The 13,187-nt window shown below is 39.6% G+C and overlaps 1 protein-coding gene across 1 annotated transcript in view; it reads right to left on the reverse strand.

Annotated features, from left to right (window-relative positions):
* The window catches only part of MCM9 (minichromosome maintenance 9 homologous recombination repair factor), a 79,241-nt gene that overhangs the window by 10,364 nt on the left and 55,690 nt on the right, over window positions 1–13,187 (reverse strand). Inside the window, exons 9-10 of the mRNA XM_056125062.1 lie at window positions 3,574–3,776; window positions 1,000–1,203 (exon numbers count right to left, since the gene is read on the reverse strand). Coding sequence (XP_055981037.1) covers window positions 1,000–1,203; window positions 3,574–3,776 — 407 coding nt within the window. The remainder of the gene's footprint in view (window positions 1–999; window positions 1,204–3,573; window positions 3,777–13,187) is intronic.

The raw sequence follows: 13,187 nt of genomic DNA on the forward strand, positions 1-13,187 counted from the left end.
TTACTAGGACAAACACAAAAGTCTACCTTTAATTAGCTTTTTCTCTAATAATGGGCCTAATCCTTCTGCGCAGACCATGGCAATTTTATTATTTATATGATAAAGCACAAAGAAAGGGGCTATATAAGCATATTTTTTTTGTTCAATAACTTCCAAAATTTTTCTAATCTATAATAAAAGTCTAATAAATTAGAAATCATTTTGCATATTTTTACCTCTGAGCTTTATAAAACTATCAAGTTCACAATCTCAACTCTGGGTATTGCTTGTTCTAATATTACCTATAAATTCTTTAAAAAATGAAATGTATTTGTTTACAGAATTCTTTAATCATTGTCATTTGACAATTTATATGAATTCTCTTTAGAATGATGTAAACAAGGGCAAAATGTAAAAGTGACTGCTAGAAAACAGCCTTGAGAAACATGTTAGCTGTATGAATGTATCTGTGACTCATGTCTGAGGGCTGGGGTGTTATATGCTTGTGGTAGGCAGCAATATGCAAAACAAGTTCAAGCAAGAGTATCCCACCCAAAATGCTGAGAGAGTAAAATTGGGAAATAAAACATAAATAAAACTTTTTAAACAATGACTTAAGTTGTAGCTTATTTCCTAAAATGTTACAAAAAGAGTTATCTTCCTTAATAATACTGCATTCCTCTCTAACTCCTATAATCTGTTTCCAGAAGAGAAAAGGTTTCACAGCTCAGAATCTTTATTTACTGGTTTTGCGGCCACACTCGAGAGTGCATAGGGCCTCTTCCAGACTCTGTACTTCTGGGGATAAAACCAAAGATTAAACCTGGGTTTCTGACATGCACAGCATGTGTACGAGTCCTCTGAGGTCTTTCTTTGGCCCCACGGAGCCTTGAACATGTAAGTGATTGTGAACACCTTAGAAGAGGGATGATTTATCTCATCTTTGGGTCATGGTGCAAAGCCCCAAGCCTGGCACATCTCAACACACAATGGAAATATTATCTGCTGAATAAAATCCACCTTCTGCTAGTCGTATCAAGCTTTCCAATAGGCGGATGGTGGTGCGGGCAGCATTCCGGGAATCACTCTGCCTCTGCATTTGGTAGTATCGAAGAAGAACTTGATTCCCCATGTCAGACAGTTTAGGCTGCAGGGTCCTGATGAGGCAGAAGTAAGTCTTCATCTTGTCCATACTCCAGAGCTTCTCTGATTTGCTTGGGTAACCTATAAAATCAGGTACTGAATAAGTAATTTCCAAGAATATTTTAAAGGGTTAATATTCATCTTATTTTAAGTGGCTTTTTTTTTTTTTTGTCTTATAAGTCTCTCTTGTTTTCTGTAAAATGACGGGCAAGAGATTTGTCAGTTTTGGGAAATTTTGCCCATCGGTCTGGTTAGACTTTCCCTGGCTTTCTTGTTGGACGAATTATACCAACAAAGTATCACTTTACTGACCAAGTCAATCTCAGGTGGAGGAGATCTGTAGCAGGAACCCTCTTTCTGCAGATCAAGAAAAACCTTGCTAGTTATGTCAGCATCCACCAGCATGTGCAGAGTTTTAGAAGGGCATGGCGAGTTCCAGCTACCAGGAAGGAGGAACGTCTTGGTAAGACATGACTCTCACCCACTCTGAAGACCTTAACCTAAGTCATTTTTATCAATTGAGCTAATTACGTTTACCTTAAAAACATTATATGCAAGTAAACAACTCAGTTCCATGACTGATTTTGGAGAGCCGACCCCAATGCCACAACTGAGCTGCCCAGATAGTCCTGGTCTCTGGGCCCAGATCTCTGGAGACTTCTTGGGATGGGGTGGGCGGAGTGCCAGTCCTGTTGGAACGCCCAGTGCTGCACCCACACGTATAAACAGCTCAGCTGAGATGCCATTCTGCTGAATCTTCCCAGCTCCACAGCTCTTGGGAGTACTTGGCCAAGACTGACAGCCCAGTAGGAACATAGAAAATTAGATGGGAATGTTGCGTTGAAGCCCACTAATCTCAATGAGTGAAAACAATAACAATAAACAATAACACTTATTAGATTTAACTGCATCTAACAGTTCAGTAAACACTCAATGACTTTACTTACACCATCATGAGATACATAACAAGCAATATAAAGTAAATTACTTTGTGCCTGTTAAAGGCTGGAGAAGTAGGTGGGCAACTAGGACACTGGTGCTGGAACACTAAATACCTGAATGTACTAGGAACAGCTTTGTAAATCTTGGTGTTTATAAAGTTTCAAACATTAAAAAAAAAATAGGAGACATGAATCGTGTAAAAGGTGAATGAATCTAACCCCCAAATTATTTTCAAGTCATCAGCTATCTACAACTTCTCTTCAAAGAACTTCCTACTGAAAAGTTAAAACCTCTGAAAACTAGGTAAAATTCATTAATTTCTTTATTTTTTATTATTTTCTTTCTATGACACGTATGACATTGTTTTAAGTATACAACCTGATTTGTTCCTGGTGAATACTGAAAAAAGGATCACTATAAGTTTGCAGTTAACAAGTTTAGGTAACCATTATCTCACAGTTGTATCTTTTTTCTTATAATAAGAAAGTAACTTTTAAGATGTACACTCTTTGCAACTATCAAATGTTATATCTAATACTGCTCACTACAGTTACCACACTGCAATGCATCTAATACATGTAAGTACATTACATCTCTAGCACTTACATGTTGTTATATGTAATTTATAAGTTATAAGTTATGTCATAACTAGAAGTTTATACCTTTTGATCACTTTTATCCATTTCACCAATCCTGCCACCCTCCACTCCTTTTTTTGGTAGAGATATTTTTAGGATCTATGACCATTGGAATCTGGTCTCTGCATGGCATACAGTTCTAGATTAACCAGTCTCAGAATATAAACTCAATAAAGGTAAACTTCCTTCAGGGTTTAAAATAATTATTCAGAATAATTCCGGTATGTACAATAGAAATAGAGAAATTTGAGGGGCAGAGAGATAGAACAAAGGGTAAGAAACTTATCTTGACTCAGGCTCAATCTCCAACATCACATATGGTCCCCCAAGTCCTGCCATGAGTGACCCCTGAGCACAGAGCCAGGAACAAAAACTGAGTACTTCTAGGTGTGATCCCAAAACAAGCAAATAGAAAAGTATTTGAGTATATATAATTTAATTGCAAAAGAAGCCCAGGTTTATGGGTTGTTTTGTTTTAATACTTTAGCCACATCTGGTGGTTCTCAGGGCTGCTCCCAGTCCACAGAGGGGCATGGGGTGCCAGGGCTTGATCACAGGCCTCCTGCATGGAAGGCATGTTACTAGATCTTTGAGAATCATCCTAGTCCAGTCCTGTTTTGTTTGTATGTAAGAGGTGAGTGGTAACTATTTATCCTAGTATTGTCTCTATACATCACAAAGGAGGCATTTTACAGCGACAATCTCACCCATGGCAACGAGAGAAAGGCCCCTTCATATGCTCTTTAACTTGTGATTACCAAACAGTGTATCCTCTTTGCTTTCTAGCTAAGTACCTCCAATTGCTTGGGAGGTATATCCATTGGGTTATGTCTACTTTTTCATCTTGAATACTTTGTTGGCCACCACATACCTTTATTTTCTAAGATAAAGGAAGAAATTATGCGATCCCAGTCTTCATTCTTGGTATCAAGCAAAACAAGGATCAGGTCAAATCGGCTTAAGAGAGGGCTGCCAAGGGCAATGTTCACAGAGACAGATTCGTGGGGGTCGTACTGGCCTTTGGGGTTAGTTGCTGCCAGGATGGTGGTCCTCGTGTTCAGCTTGCACACAAGCCTATCAAAAGAGAGAGTACAAGTCACTGATTTTGAAGATTTAACTGAATTTTATTAATAAAAAAGAGCTGTTTTTGCACTGTAAAAATCAAGAGAAATTCATATATAAAGGTATCTGGAAGACAGAGGAGGTATCATAAGCACCAAGTTCACACAGTACATTTACATAAGCTTATCTTAGAGAGGAGTATGTATTTAATAGTACTGTCTCTTTTATGGGGATGCTGGATTTGGGTCACATCTGGTGGTACTGCTCAGGGGACCCTGAACTTCTGGGTATCAAACATGGGCCTCCTTCATGTACTGTATGCACTCAGCTCTTGAAGCTATCTTAAAAATACGTCTTGGTGTGTACATGATAAGAGGGATCAAATTGAAGGCTTCACACATGCAAGGCTCTACCACTGAGTGACACCTCTGGCACTCAATAAATACTTCTTATATACCTACTAAGAGAATAAATACGAGCTCCTATCTGTTGGGTGCTAAGAGATATACAAAATTAAATCCAACATGAATACAAAGCTCAAGATGTTTGTGATGAACCTGCTTTAATTACAGGAATCGCTGGTGTGATATAGATAGAGGGAGCCTGGAAGGGGGTGTTGGTGTGCGGGTGTGTGCTGCTGCTAATGTTTTTTCTTTGAGCAGTAAAACCAAGATATGATTTAAAGAAGTTACCACTAGTCCTGAAACTGCCCAGAAGCAGGAAAGTTGGACCTCACTGAGATGCAAATATGGAAATCTTTGGAGATGGGGAAACCAAGGCAGTCACTTTAAAAAAGAGGCTTCAAGAGAAACTAAGGATCCTGATAACAATCTGAAAAGAGATACACGAATCCAAGATGCATCCCTGTACTGATTTGCTACCAAAAGACTCTAGGTGGGGGAAGTTTGGGAAAATGCTACAACCTTTGTAATGACCAGTGGGGCACATTCTCTATCTTGGGTGTCATCCACATTTCAATCTGAGATGGATATTCTTGGCCTTTTCCTCTCGCACATGTTTCCTCTTGAATACTCTCTCTTTCTTCTCTCTTCCCCAATATTTCTCTTTTAAAAAACTAATTTATTAGGCCAGGGAAATAGTATAGGGCAAGTGTCTTATCTGCTGTATTTTCTCTCCAGCCTCGAACTTTCTATTTTTGGTTTGTTTGGGCTATCTCCAGTGGTGCTCACAGCTTACTCTGGCTGAGCTCAAGGATCACTCCTGTCTGTGTTCAGCTCAAACCCCGGTTGGTAAAGCACTATACAGATTTAATGCAGTTTCTACCAGGATACCTATGACATTTTTCAAAAAATAGACAAAACATCCTTAAATTCATATGGAACAACAACCCCCCACAAATAGCTAAAGCAACACTTAGGGAAAAGAAGATGGGTGACCTCACCTTCCCAACTTCAAACTGTACCACAAAGCAGTAGTAATTAAAACAGCATGGTATTGGACTTAAAACAGACCTGCAGATCAATGGAACGGAGTTGAATATTCTGTCACAGATTCTCAAATATACGATTACTTAATGTTTGATAAAGAAGCAAGAAATGTGAAGTAGAACAAGGAAAGCCTCTTCAATAAGTAGTTCGGTGAAAAATGGACAGCTACCTCCTAAAAAAATGAGCTCTGTTCTCTCTCTAATGCCAGGCACAAAAGTTAGATCAAAGTGAATTAAAGACCTCAATATAAGATCTGAATCGATAAGGTACATGGAAGAAAATGTAGGCAGAACCCTTTAATGACATTGAAGCTAAAAACATCTTTAAGGATGAAACAACACTGAACAAGTAAGTGGAAACCAACATAAACAAATGGGAGTACATTAAACTAAGAAGCTTCTGCACCTCAAAAGAAACAGTGACTGGAATACAGAGAGCTCTCATAGAATGGGAAAGAATATTTACCCAATATCTATCTGATAAGGTATTAATATTGAGGATATACTAGACATTAGTAGAATTATACAAGAAAAAACCTTCAACCCCATCAAAAAGTGGGGAGAAGAAATGAACAGAAGCTTCCTCAAAAAAGGAATACACACACACACACACACACACATGAAATACAAATGGCCAAAAGGCATATGAAAACATGCTCCACATCACTAATCATCAGGGAGATGCAAATCTAAACAAGAGTAAGATATCATCTCACACCAGAGAGACTGGCACATATTCAAAAGAACAAAAGCAACCAGTGTTGGTGTGAATGTGGGGAGAAAGGTATGCTCTTTCACTGTAGGTAGGAATGCCAACTGGTCCAGCCTTTTTGGGAAACAATATGGTCATTCCTTCAAAAATTAGAAATGCAGCTTCCATATGATCCTGCAATAACACTTCTGGGAATATATCCCAAGGGTGCAAAAAAGCACAGTAGAAATGACATCTATACCTGTATGTTCATTACAGCATTGTTTACAATAGCCAGAATCTGGAAACAACCCTAGTACCCGAGAACAGACGACTGGTTAAAGAAACTTTGGTACATCTACACAATGGAATACTATGCAGCTGTTAGGAAAGATGAAGTTATGAAATTTCCTTATAAGTGGATGCCCATGCTCAGTGAAATGAGTATCATGCCAAGTGAAATTAGTCAGAAAGAGAAAGACAGACATAGAATCACTGCACTTATTTGTGGAATATAAAGTAATATGAGACTGACATCCAAGGACAGTAGACACAAGGGCCAGAAATATTGCTCTATAGTCGGAAGCCTGTCTCATGAGCTGGGGAGAACGTAGCTGGAATAGAGAAGGGAATCACTAAGTCAATGACGGCTGGAGGAATTATTCGTAATGGGAGATGTGTGCTGAAAGTAGATAAAGAATCAAACATGATAGCCTCTCAGTATTTATATTGTAAACCATAATGCCCCAAAGTAGAGAGAGTATAGGGGAAATTGTCTGCCATAGAGGCAGGGGGATGTTTGGAAAGGGGGGAGGTATACTGGGAACATTGGTGGTGGAGAATGTGCACTGGTGGAGGGATGGATATTCAATCATTGTATGACTGAAACTGAAACATGAAAGCTTTGTAACTGTATCTCATGGGGATTCAATAACAAAATAAATAAATAAATAAATAAATAAAATCCAATTGGTCTCATACAAGGTCAGCACCCTAACCATTGTACTATTTTTCTGCCTCTCAACCCCCACCATGAATTTTTTTAAGTGGAGAGAGATATATTTGTAGAAGTGTACTCATTCTCCAAAGAATAAAGGTGACTTTGGAGAATGGTGCATGGTGCAAGCAAAAATTTTGTGTTTAATTTTGTTTTCTAAAAGTAAAAGAAAGTGTGGAAAGGAGGAAAGGGAAGCTCAAAAGTAAAATCAGTAGAAGTGTGGACTGATTGGCTTCAGGTCTCTGAGGAGTAATAATGGAGGGAAGTGTGTGGATGGGCTGTTGGCTGGGGGTGGTTGATGGGACAGGTGGAGAATAGCAAAATGGTCCAGGAAGAGGCAGGCAACTCTGAGGAGGAACACACTAGGCATGGCTGTAACATAATGGAAGATACTGACTTCAAACTTAAGTATGGCTTCAAAACTTAAGGTATTGATGATTTTAAACTTATTCATCATAAGGCAAATCCTTAAAATGATATGCCATAATCCCCCACCTCCTGCCCATCCCTCTCACTCTTTGTCTCTTGATGGTGGTTGTGGTCATGATTGAACCCAGAGGCTCACACATGTAAGACATGTGCTCTACTGCTGAGTTACATCCCTAATCCAGTATTCTGGGGGTTGTGGGGAAGGTCAAATTCAGGGTTGCTCACAGTCACTTCCAAAATAGTGTTCAGGGACCAGTCTGAGTGGTGCTTGGGGATTATGCTCAATATCTGAACTTGTGACCATATGTCTGCATGAAGACATTTGAAGCCCTGTACTATTCCTCCAATCCTCATGGTATTCATTGACAATAGCAAATGTAACATTTTCTTCATAAGTTTATTTGCCTGCCACTAGATGATTCTTTTCAGTGATTGTGCCAAGTCAGTCTCAGCAGTCACAGTCCTGTGACATCAGCAAATATGTGCTACATTTGTTAATCCCTGATCTATTTCCAGTTGGCTTTAGCAATTACCTCATACTCTGAAAATCTGAAGATTTTTATATGTGGTGACTGGCACAAGACACTCATTAAAAAAAAAAAAAGAAATAGGCATATTTTAAAAAATGAAGCCTCCCTTAAAAAAATCACTGCAAGGGGAAAATTCTGAAAACGTAATCTGAAGAGGTAATCCAGATTTTATAAATTACATGCCAAAGGGCTTTGTAAAGATAGTTGCTGAGATCTCTGAATCCAGTTGGCCAAAACATAGTGTAAAAATGATCGCAAAGGGTCTGAAAATGACACAGTGGCAAAAAGTGCCTACCTTGTAAGCATGAGGCTCAGAGTTCAACCCTAGTGTTGCCACGTGCCAAGTACAGTCTGGGTAGCTCTGTGGTTCTAACCACATGCAGAAAGGTTGGGCATGTGACTGGGCTCTGCCCAGTACAGTGTGCACAGGAGGAATGGACACTGTGTGATCCTGTCTCTTAAAATCTTTCCTGTACAATCCTCTACTTTTCTTATTTTCCATGTAAAGGTGATTCTGAAGGTTGAAAAGCCCAATACTGGAAAGGGCTCTGCCTCGCTGTAAGATTTCGGAAACAGAAGAATTCCTCCTCCATACATACAAGAGCAAGAAATAACCTTAAATAGTCACAGTTGATAGCAGTAACTGATATACAGTATCTCTCTCTAATCCATTCCAAATTCTTTAACTATGGCCAAATTCTTCCAATGGTTGAATGGTATCCTCACCAAAAGAATTGGGCCAGAAAACAACTTGTGACACAGCATTCTCATGCATGTTTCCAGACTATTTCACATTTCTAGACTAAGCAGATTAAAAAAACTACTTAAGCAACCCCCAAATTGGGAGAACTCCCCCAAAACTATGCAAAATAAAAACATATTAATAAAATCTCAGAGTTCACATTAAGTATTTTTTTTTAAATGTTTGGGTTACTCCTAGTGGTTTGGGGGCAATTCCTAGCATTGATCCAGGACCATGCAGTGTCAGGGATAGAACCTGGGTGGTCAGCATGCAAAGTATATACCTGAGCCCTTGAGTTGTCTCTTCAGCCCTTCTTAGTAATCTTAAGTGCTTGTTAATCACTGCCTCACTCAATTTTTTTTTAATTTGGCTTTTTGAGTCACACCCGGCAATGCACAGGGGTTACTTCTGGCTTTGCATTCAGGAATTACTCCTGGCTGTGCTTAGGGGACCATATGTGATGCTGGGAATCGAACCCGGGTTGGTTGCGTGCAAGCAACCTACTCACTGTACTATCACTCCAGTCCCTCACTTTTTAATAAGGTTTAATAAGGTGGCAACACTTTTTGACAAATTACCTTTCCCATCTCAATTAACTTAGTGAAAGATAGTGAAAAAGTGGTCTGCAAACAACAGGAATAAGAAGTCAAAGGGATAAAAGTACCAAGCTTCCAGCTCCCCTCCCTTCATGTCGAGTTAGTCTGAAAGATGCCACCTGAGATGTAGCCTCACAAGATCTGGGAGCTCAGGCAGCTGGAGTCTTCTGGAATTCCTACAGCTGGCTCAGCTAAGAGCCACAGTGGGTTTGAATACCACAGAGCCCTAGTTCCCACTGAGGAGAGTGACCTGGTAGGCCTCGTTTGGGTTGAAAAGATTGAAGAGTAGTGGTAGCTCTTGCACAGATGTGGCCAATAACTGTTTACTTATCTGGCTCCTTACAAAGAGTTAAAGAAGTGAATACTGAAGGACCAGGATAGCAGTCCTGGGAAGGTCTTGGAGCAGATAAGAAAACCTTTAAGGGGCAAGAGTTCCCTGGACCTTGGGGAACAGGAAAGAAGGTGAATTACTAGAGTGCTAATGATCCTACAGAAACAAATAAGAAACGGAGAAGACACATCAGTCATCATCCTTCAACCTTAGAAAAAAAATGCTATTAAGTAAAATACACTTAGCTGAGATGGACTGATTTAGGAAAAGATGTCTCAAAATGAGAAATGTCTAAAAAGAAAATTATCAAGTAACATCCATATTAAAACTACAGAGGAGATGGGGCTGGAGAGATATCACAGCGCCTTGCACGCGGCCAACCCGGGTTCGATTCCCAGCATCCCATATGGTCCCCTGAGCACTGCCAGGAGTGACCCCTGTGCAAAGCCAGGTGTGACCCAAAAAGCAAAAAAAAAAAAAAAACAAAAACAAACTACAGAGGAGAGATATTACTATGGGCAGGGTGCTTGCCTAACAGTGACTAATGTGGGTCTGATCCCTGGCATCTCATATGGTCCCGGGCATTGCCAGGAGTGATTCCTGAGTGCAGAGCCAGACCACTAAGAGTAAGTACTCAGCACAGCCTAATGTGGCCAAAACCAAACCAAGACAACAGCAAAAGTACCACAGAAGGGTAAGGGAGAGAGCTATAAGGGCTGGAGGCCTCGAGTTTGATCCCTGGCACAGCATAGACCATTTAAGTACCACCAGGGATTGCCAGGCTTGTGTTCCTAAAAGCCCGACACACACCACTGGGCTGCGCATTACTAGGACCAATCCCTGTTATCCCTGAGCACTCCTTGGTAGACCCCTACTGAAAAATACTCTAAGAGCAAAAATCTATTTCAGTCGAAAATTCCACAATCCCACCACCTCTCCCAAACCTACAAAGCAGAAGAAATTCATATACCTTAATTAAATCTCATTAAACATTTACATCATGGAAAAAGAAAAGCCCTACTCCAGATTAGGAACTTTAAAACTCCTATCAGACAAGGATTGAAAAGAGGAAGAAGAAGATTATTATCTAGGGATGACTCAGAGAAGCAAGTGGGTGGAGAGGGGAAAGACAAATAACATTAGGAGTGAACATTCAAATCCAAGGTGCCAAAGAAAATAAAGGACAGGGTAAAATTTTAATTGAAAATTGTTAACAGAAGGAATTAAAATAGCTAACAGATTTCAGTATTAGGTCTTTGTAGAATGTGGCCCTAATTTGGAGCCGCCTCCAGCCTGTGGCCTGCCGTTCCACGCAGCTCTTTCAAAACTCATGCAAATGGCCAAAAGGCACATAAAAAACTGCTCTATATCACTAATAATCAGGGAGATATAAATCAAAACCACAATGAGATATAATTTTATACCAAGAGACTGGCACATATCAAAAAGAACAAGAACAACCAGTGCTGAAGTAGACGTGAGGGGGAAGGGACTCTCCATTGTTGGTGGGAATGCCGACTGGTCCAGTCATTGGAAAATAATGTGGGCATTCCTCAAAAAACTAGAAATTGAGCTTCCATATGACCCAGCAATATTACTTCTGGGAATATACCCCAGGGGTGCAGAAACACACAGCAGAAATGACACCTGCACTTCTATGTTCATTGCAGTACTGTTCAACAACCAGAATCTAGAAACAAACTGAGTACCTGAGAACAGATAACTGGATAAAGAAACTATAGCACATCTACAAAATGGAATATTATAGTGCTGTTAGAAAAAAAGTGAAATCATGAAATGTGCTTATAAATGAAAGGACATGGAGAGTACCAGGCTGAGTGAAATGAGTCAGAAGGAGAAGGACAGACATAAAATGACTGCACTCACTTGTGGGATATTAAAAAAAAAAAACATAGTATGAGACTAACACCCAAGGACAGTAGACACAAGGCCAAGAAGATTAGTCACAGTAAAAAGCCTGCCTCAGGTGCTGGGAGACAGGGAAGCTGGGACAGAGAAGGCACCACTATTACAATGATGGTTAGAAGGGATCGCTCTGGATGGTGGGAGATGTGTGTTCTAAAGGTGAGTAAAGGAGCAAACATGAAGGCCCCTCAATATCTGTATTGCAGAGAGAGAGAGTTAGAGAGAGAGATAGAGGAGCAGGGAGCTGGCTGGGGAGATTAGTGCTGGGAAATGTATACTGATGGAGGAATGGGTGTTGGAACATTGCTTGACTGAAACCCAATCGTGAAAACTTTGTAACTATGTATCTCACAGTGATTCAATTAAAAAAACCCTAATAAATAAAAAGAATAAAATGTCTTTTAAAAGTTGGCTGCTATAGGATCCAGGCAAATAAAACCTAATATACATATAATTAGAATTACTGAAATATAGAAACAAAACAAAGGATAGAATCAACATAAACTATAATTCAAGAAAAATTTGAAGGAACAAAAGAGTTCTGCATTCCAAAAGGCTGACTAACATCCAGAAAATATGGCCATGAATAAAAATCAACCAATATGATCTAATATACTGTACCTTGATGTTATTTAAAAAAAGTCTTTTGAGGCCTTTACGCATGAAAGTCAAATTACCTAATACAGCAAAGGGTTTCAGAATGGCATCGGATTTATCAATAGCAACACACCACAAAAAATTTCAGAAAATAAAGAGTGAGCTAACTTTTTCATATCCAGCAGAGCAATTCTTCATAGCTATGAAAATTTGAAAAATGCACAAAACCATTATTACAACACAAAATAATACAGTACTCAAAGAAAATGAACTTCCTGGGTTAGTTCCGTGCAAGAGTGATGTGAGACTGGAGTTACACCCCTTCATCTCTTTACATGCCAATATCAGTGGCACTACCATTTGTGATCCTTGGTGGTACAACAAAGTTTGTGATCTCTGGCACACTGCACGCGTGTGAGCACCTCAACAAAGAGTGTGACCCTTGGTGAACATCATAAACAAGTGTTCAAGTATCACATTGTCACTGAAACAACAATAAAAGGTTGTGGTGGAGGGTGCAGCTTGTATAGATAGCATTGAAGTACTGAATAAGTAGGTATCTTCATTTTTTTCAAAAATGAAGGACTTCATGCAACCAGGTGAAGTGCTAAATACATTAAATTTGGGATCTAATCATAAGAAGGGGTTAAAATGAAAGAAAAATATGTAAACCCTATTCATCTCCAAAGCATAGCTAATGCAACTTTCCTTTTTAAAAAAATAATAAAGAAAAGGGAGGGTTACTCTTCAAGTCTGTCTTCTCTATTGAACATGTGTCTCGCTTTTCTCTATGGTCTCTCTGTTTCCTTGCTCACTAATTTTCACTCTGAAAAAGCCCGTGTTCTCTCTCAAACATGTAGTTCTTCGTTTCTCTCCTCTCTTATCTTTCTTTTTTGAATTTTTCTTTTTGGGTCACATCCAGCCATGCTCAGGGGTTGCTCCTGGCTCTGCACTTAAGAATTACTCCGGGGGCGAGGGGAGGGGGCAAAAAATGTGGGGTGGGGGTGGGGAGGCAAATTTTTTTTTAAAAGACCAGTATTAAATCTGGGTTGGCTGTATGCAAAGCAAAAGTCCTACCCTCTGCACGATCACTCCAGCCCCCACCTTTCTCATCTTTCTAAATAAGTTTCACACACA

This window comes from Sorex fumeus, unplaced genomic scaffold, assembly GCF_029834395.1.
Source record: "Sorex fumeus unplaced genomic scaffold, SorFum_2.1 ptg000054l, whole genome shotgun sequence".
Classification (NCBI taxonomy): Eukaryota; Metazoa; Chordata; class Mammalia; order Eulipotyphla; family Soricidae; genus Sorex; species Sorex fumeus.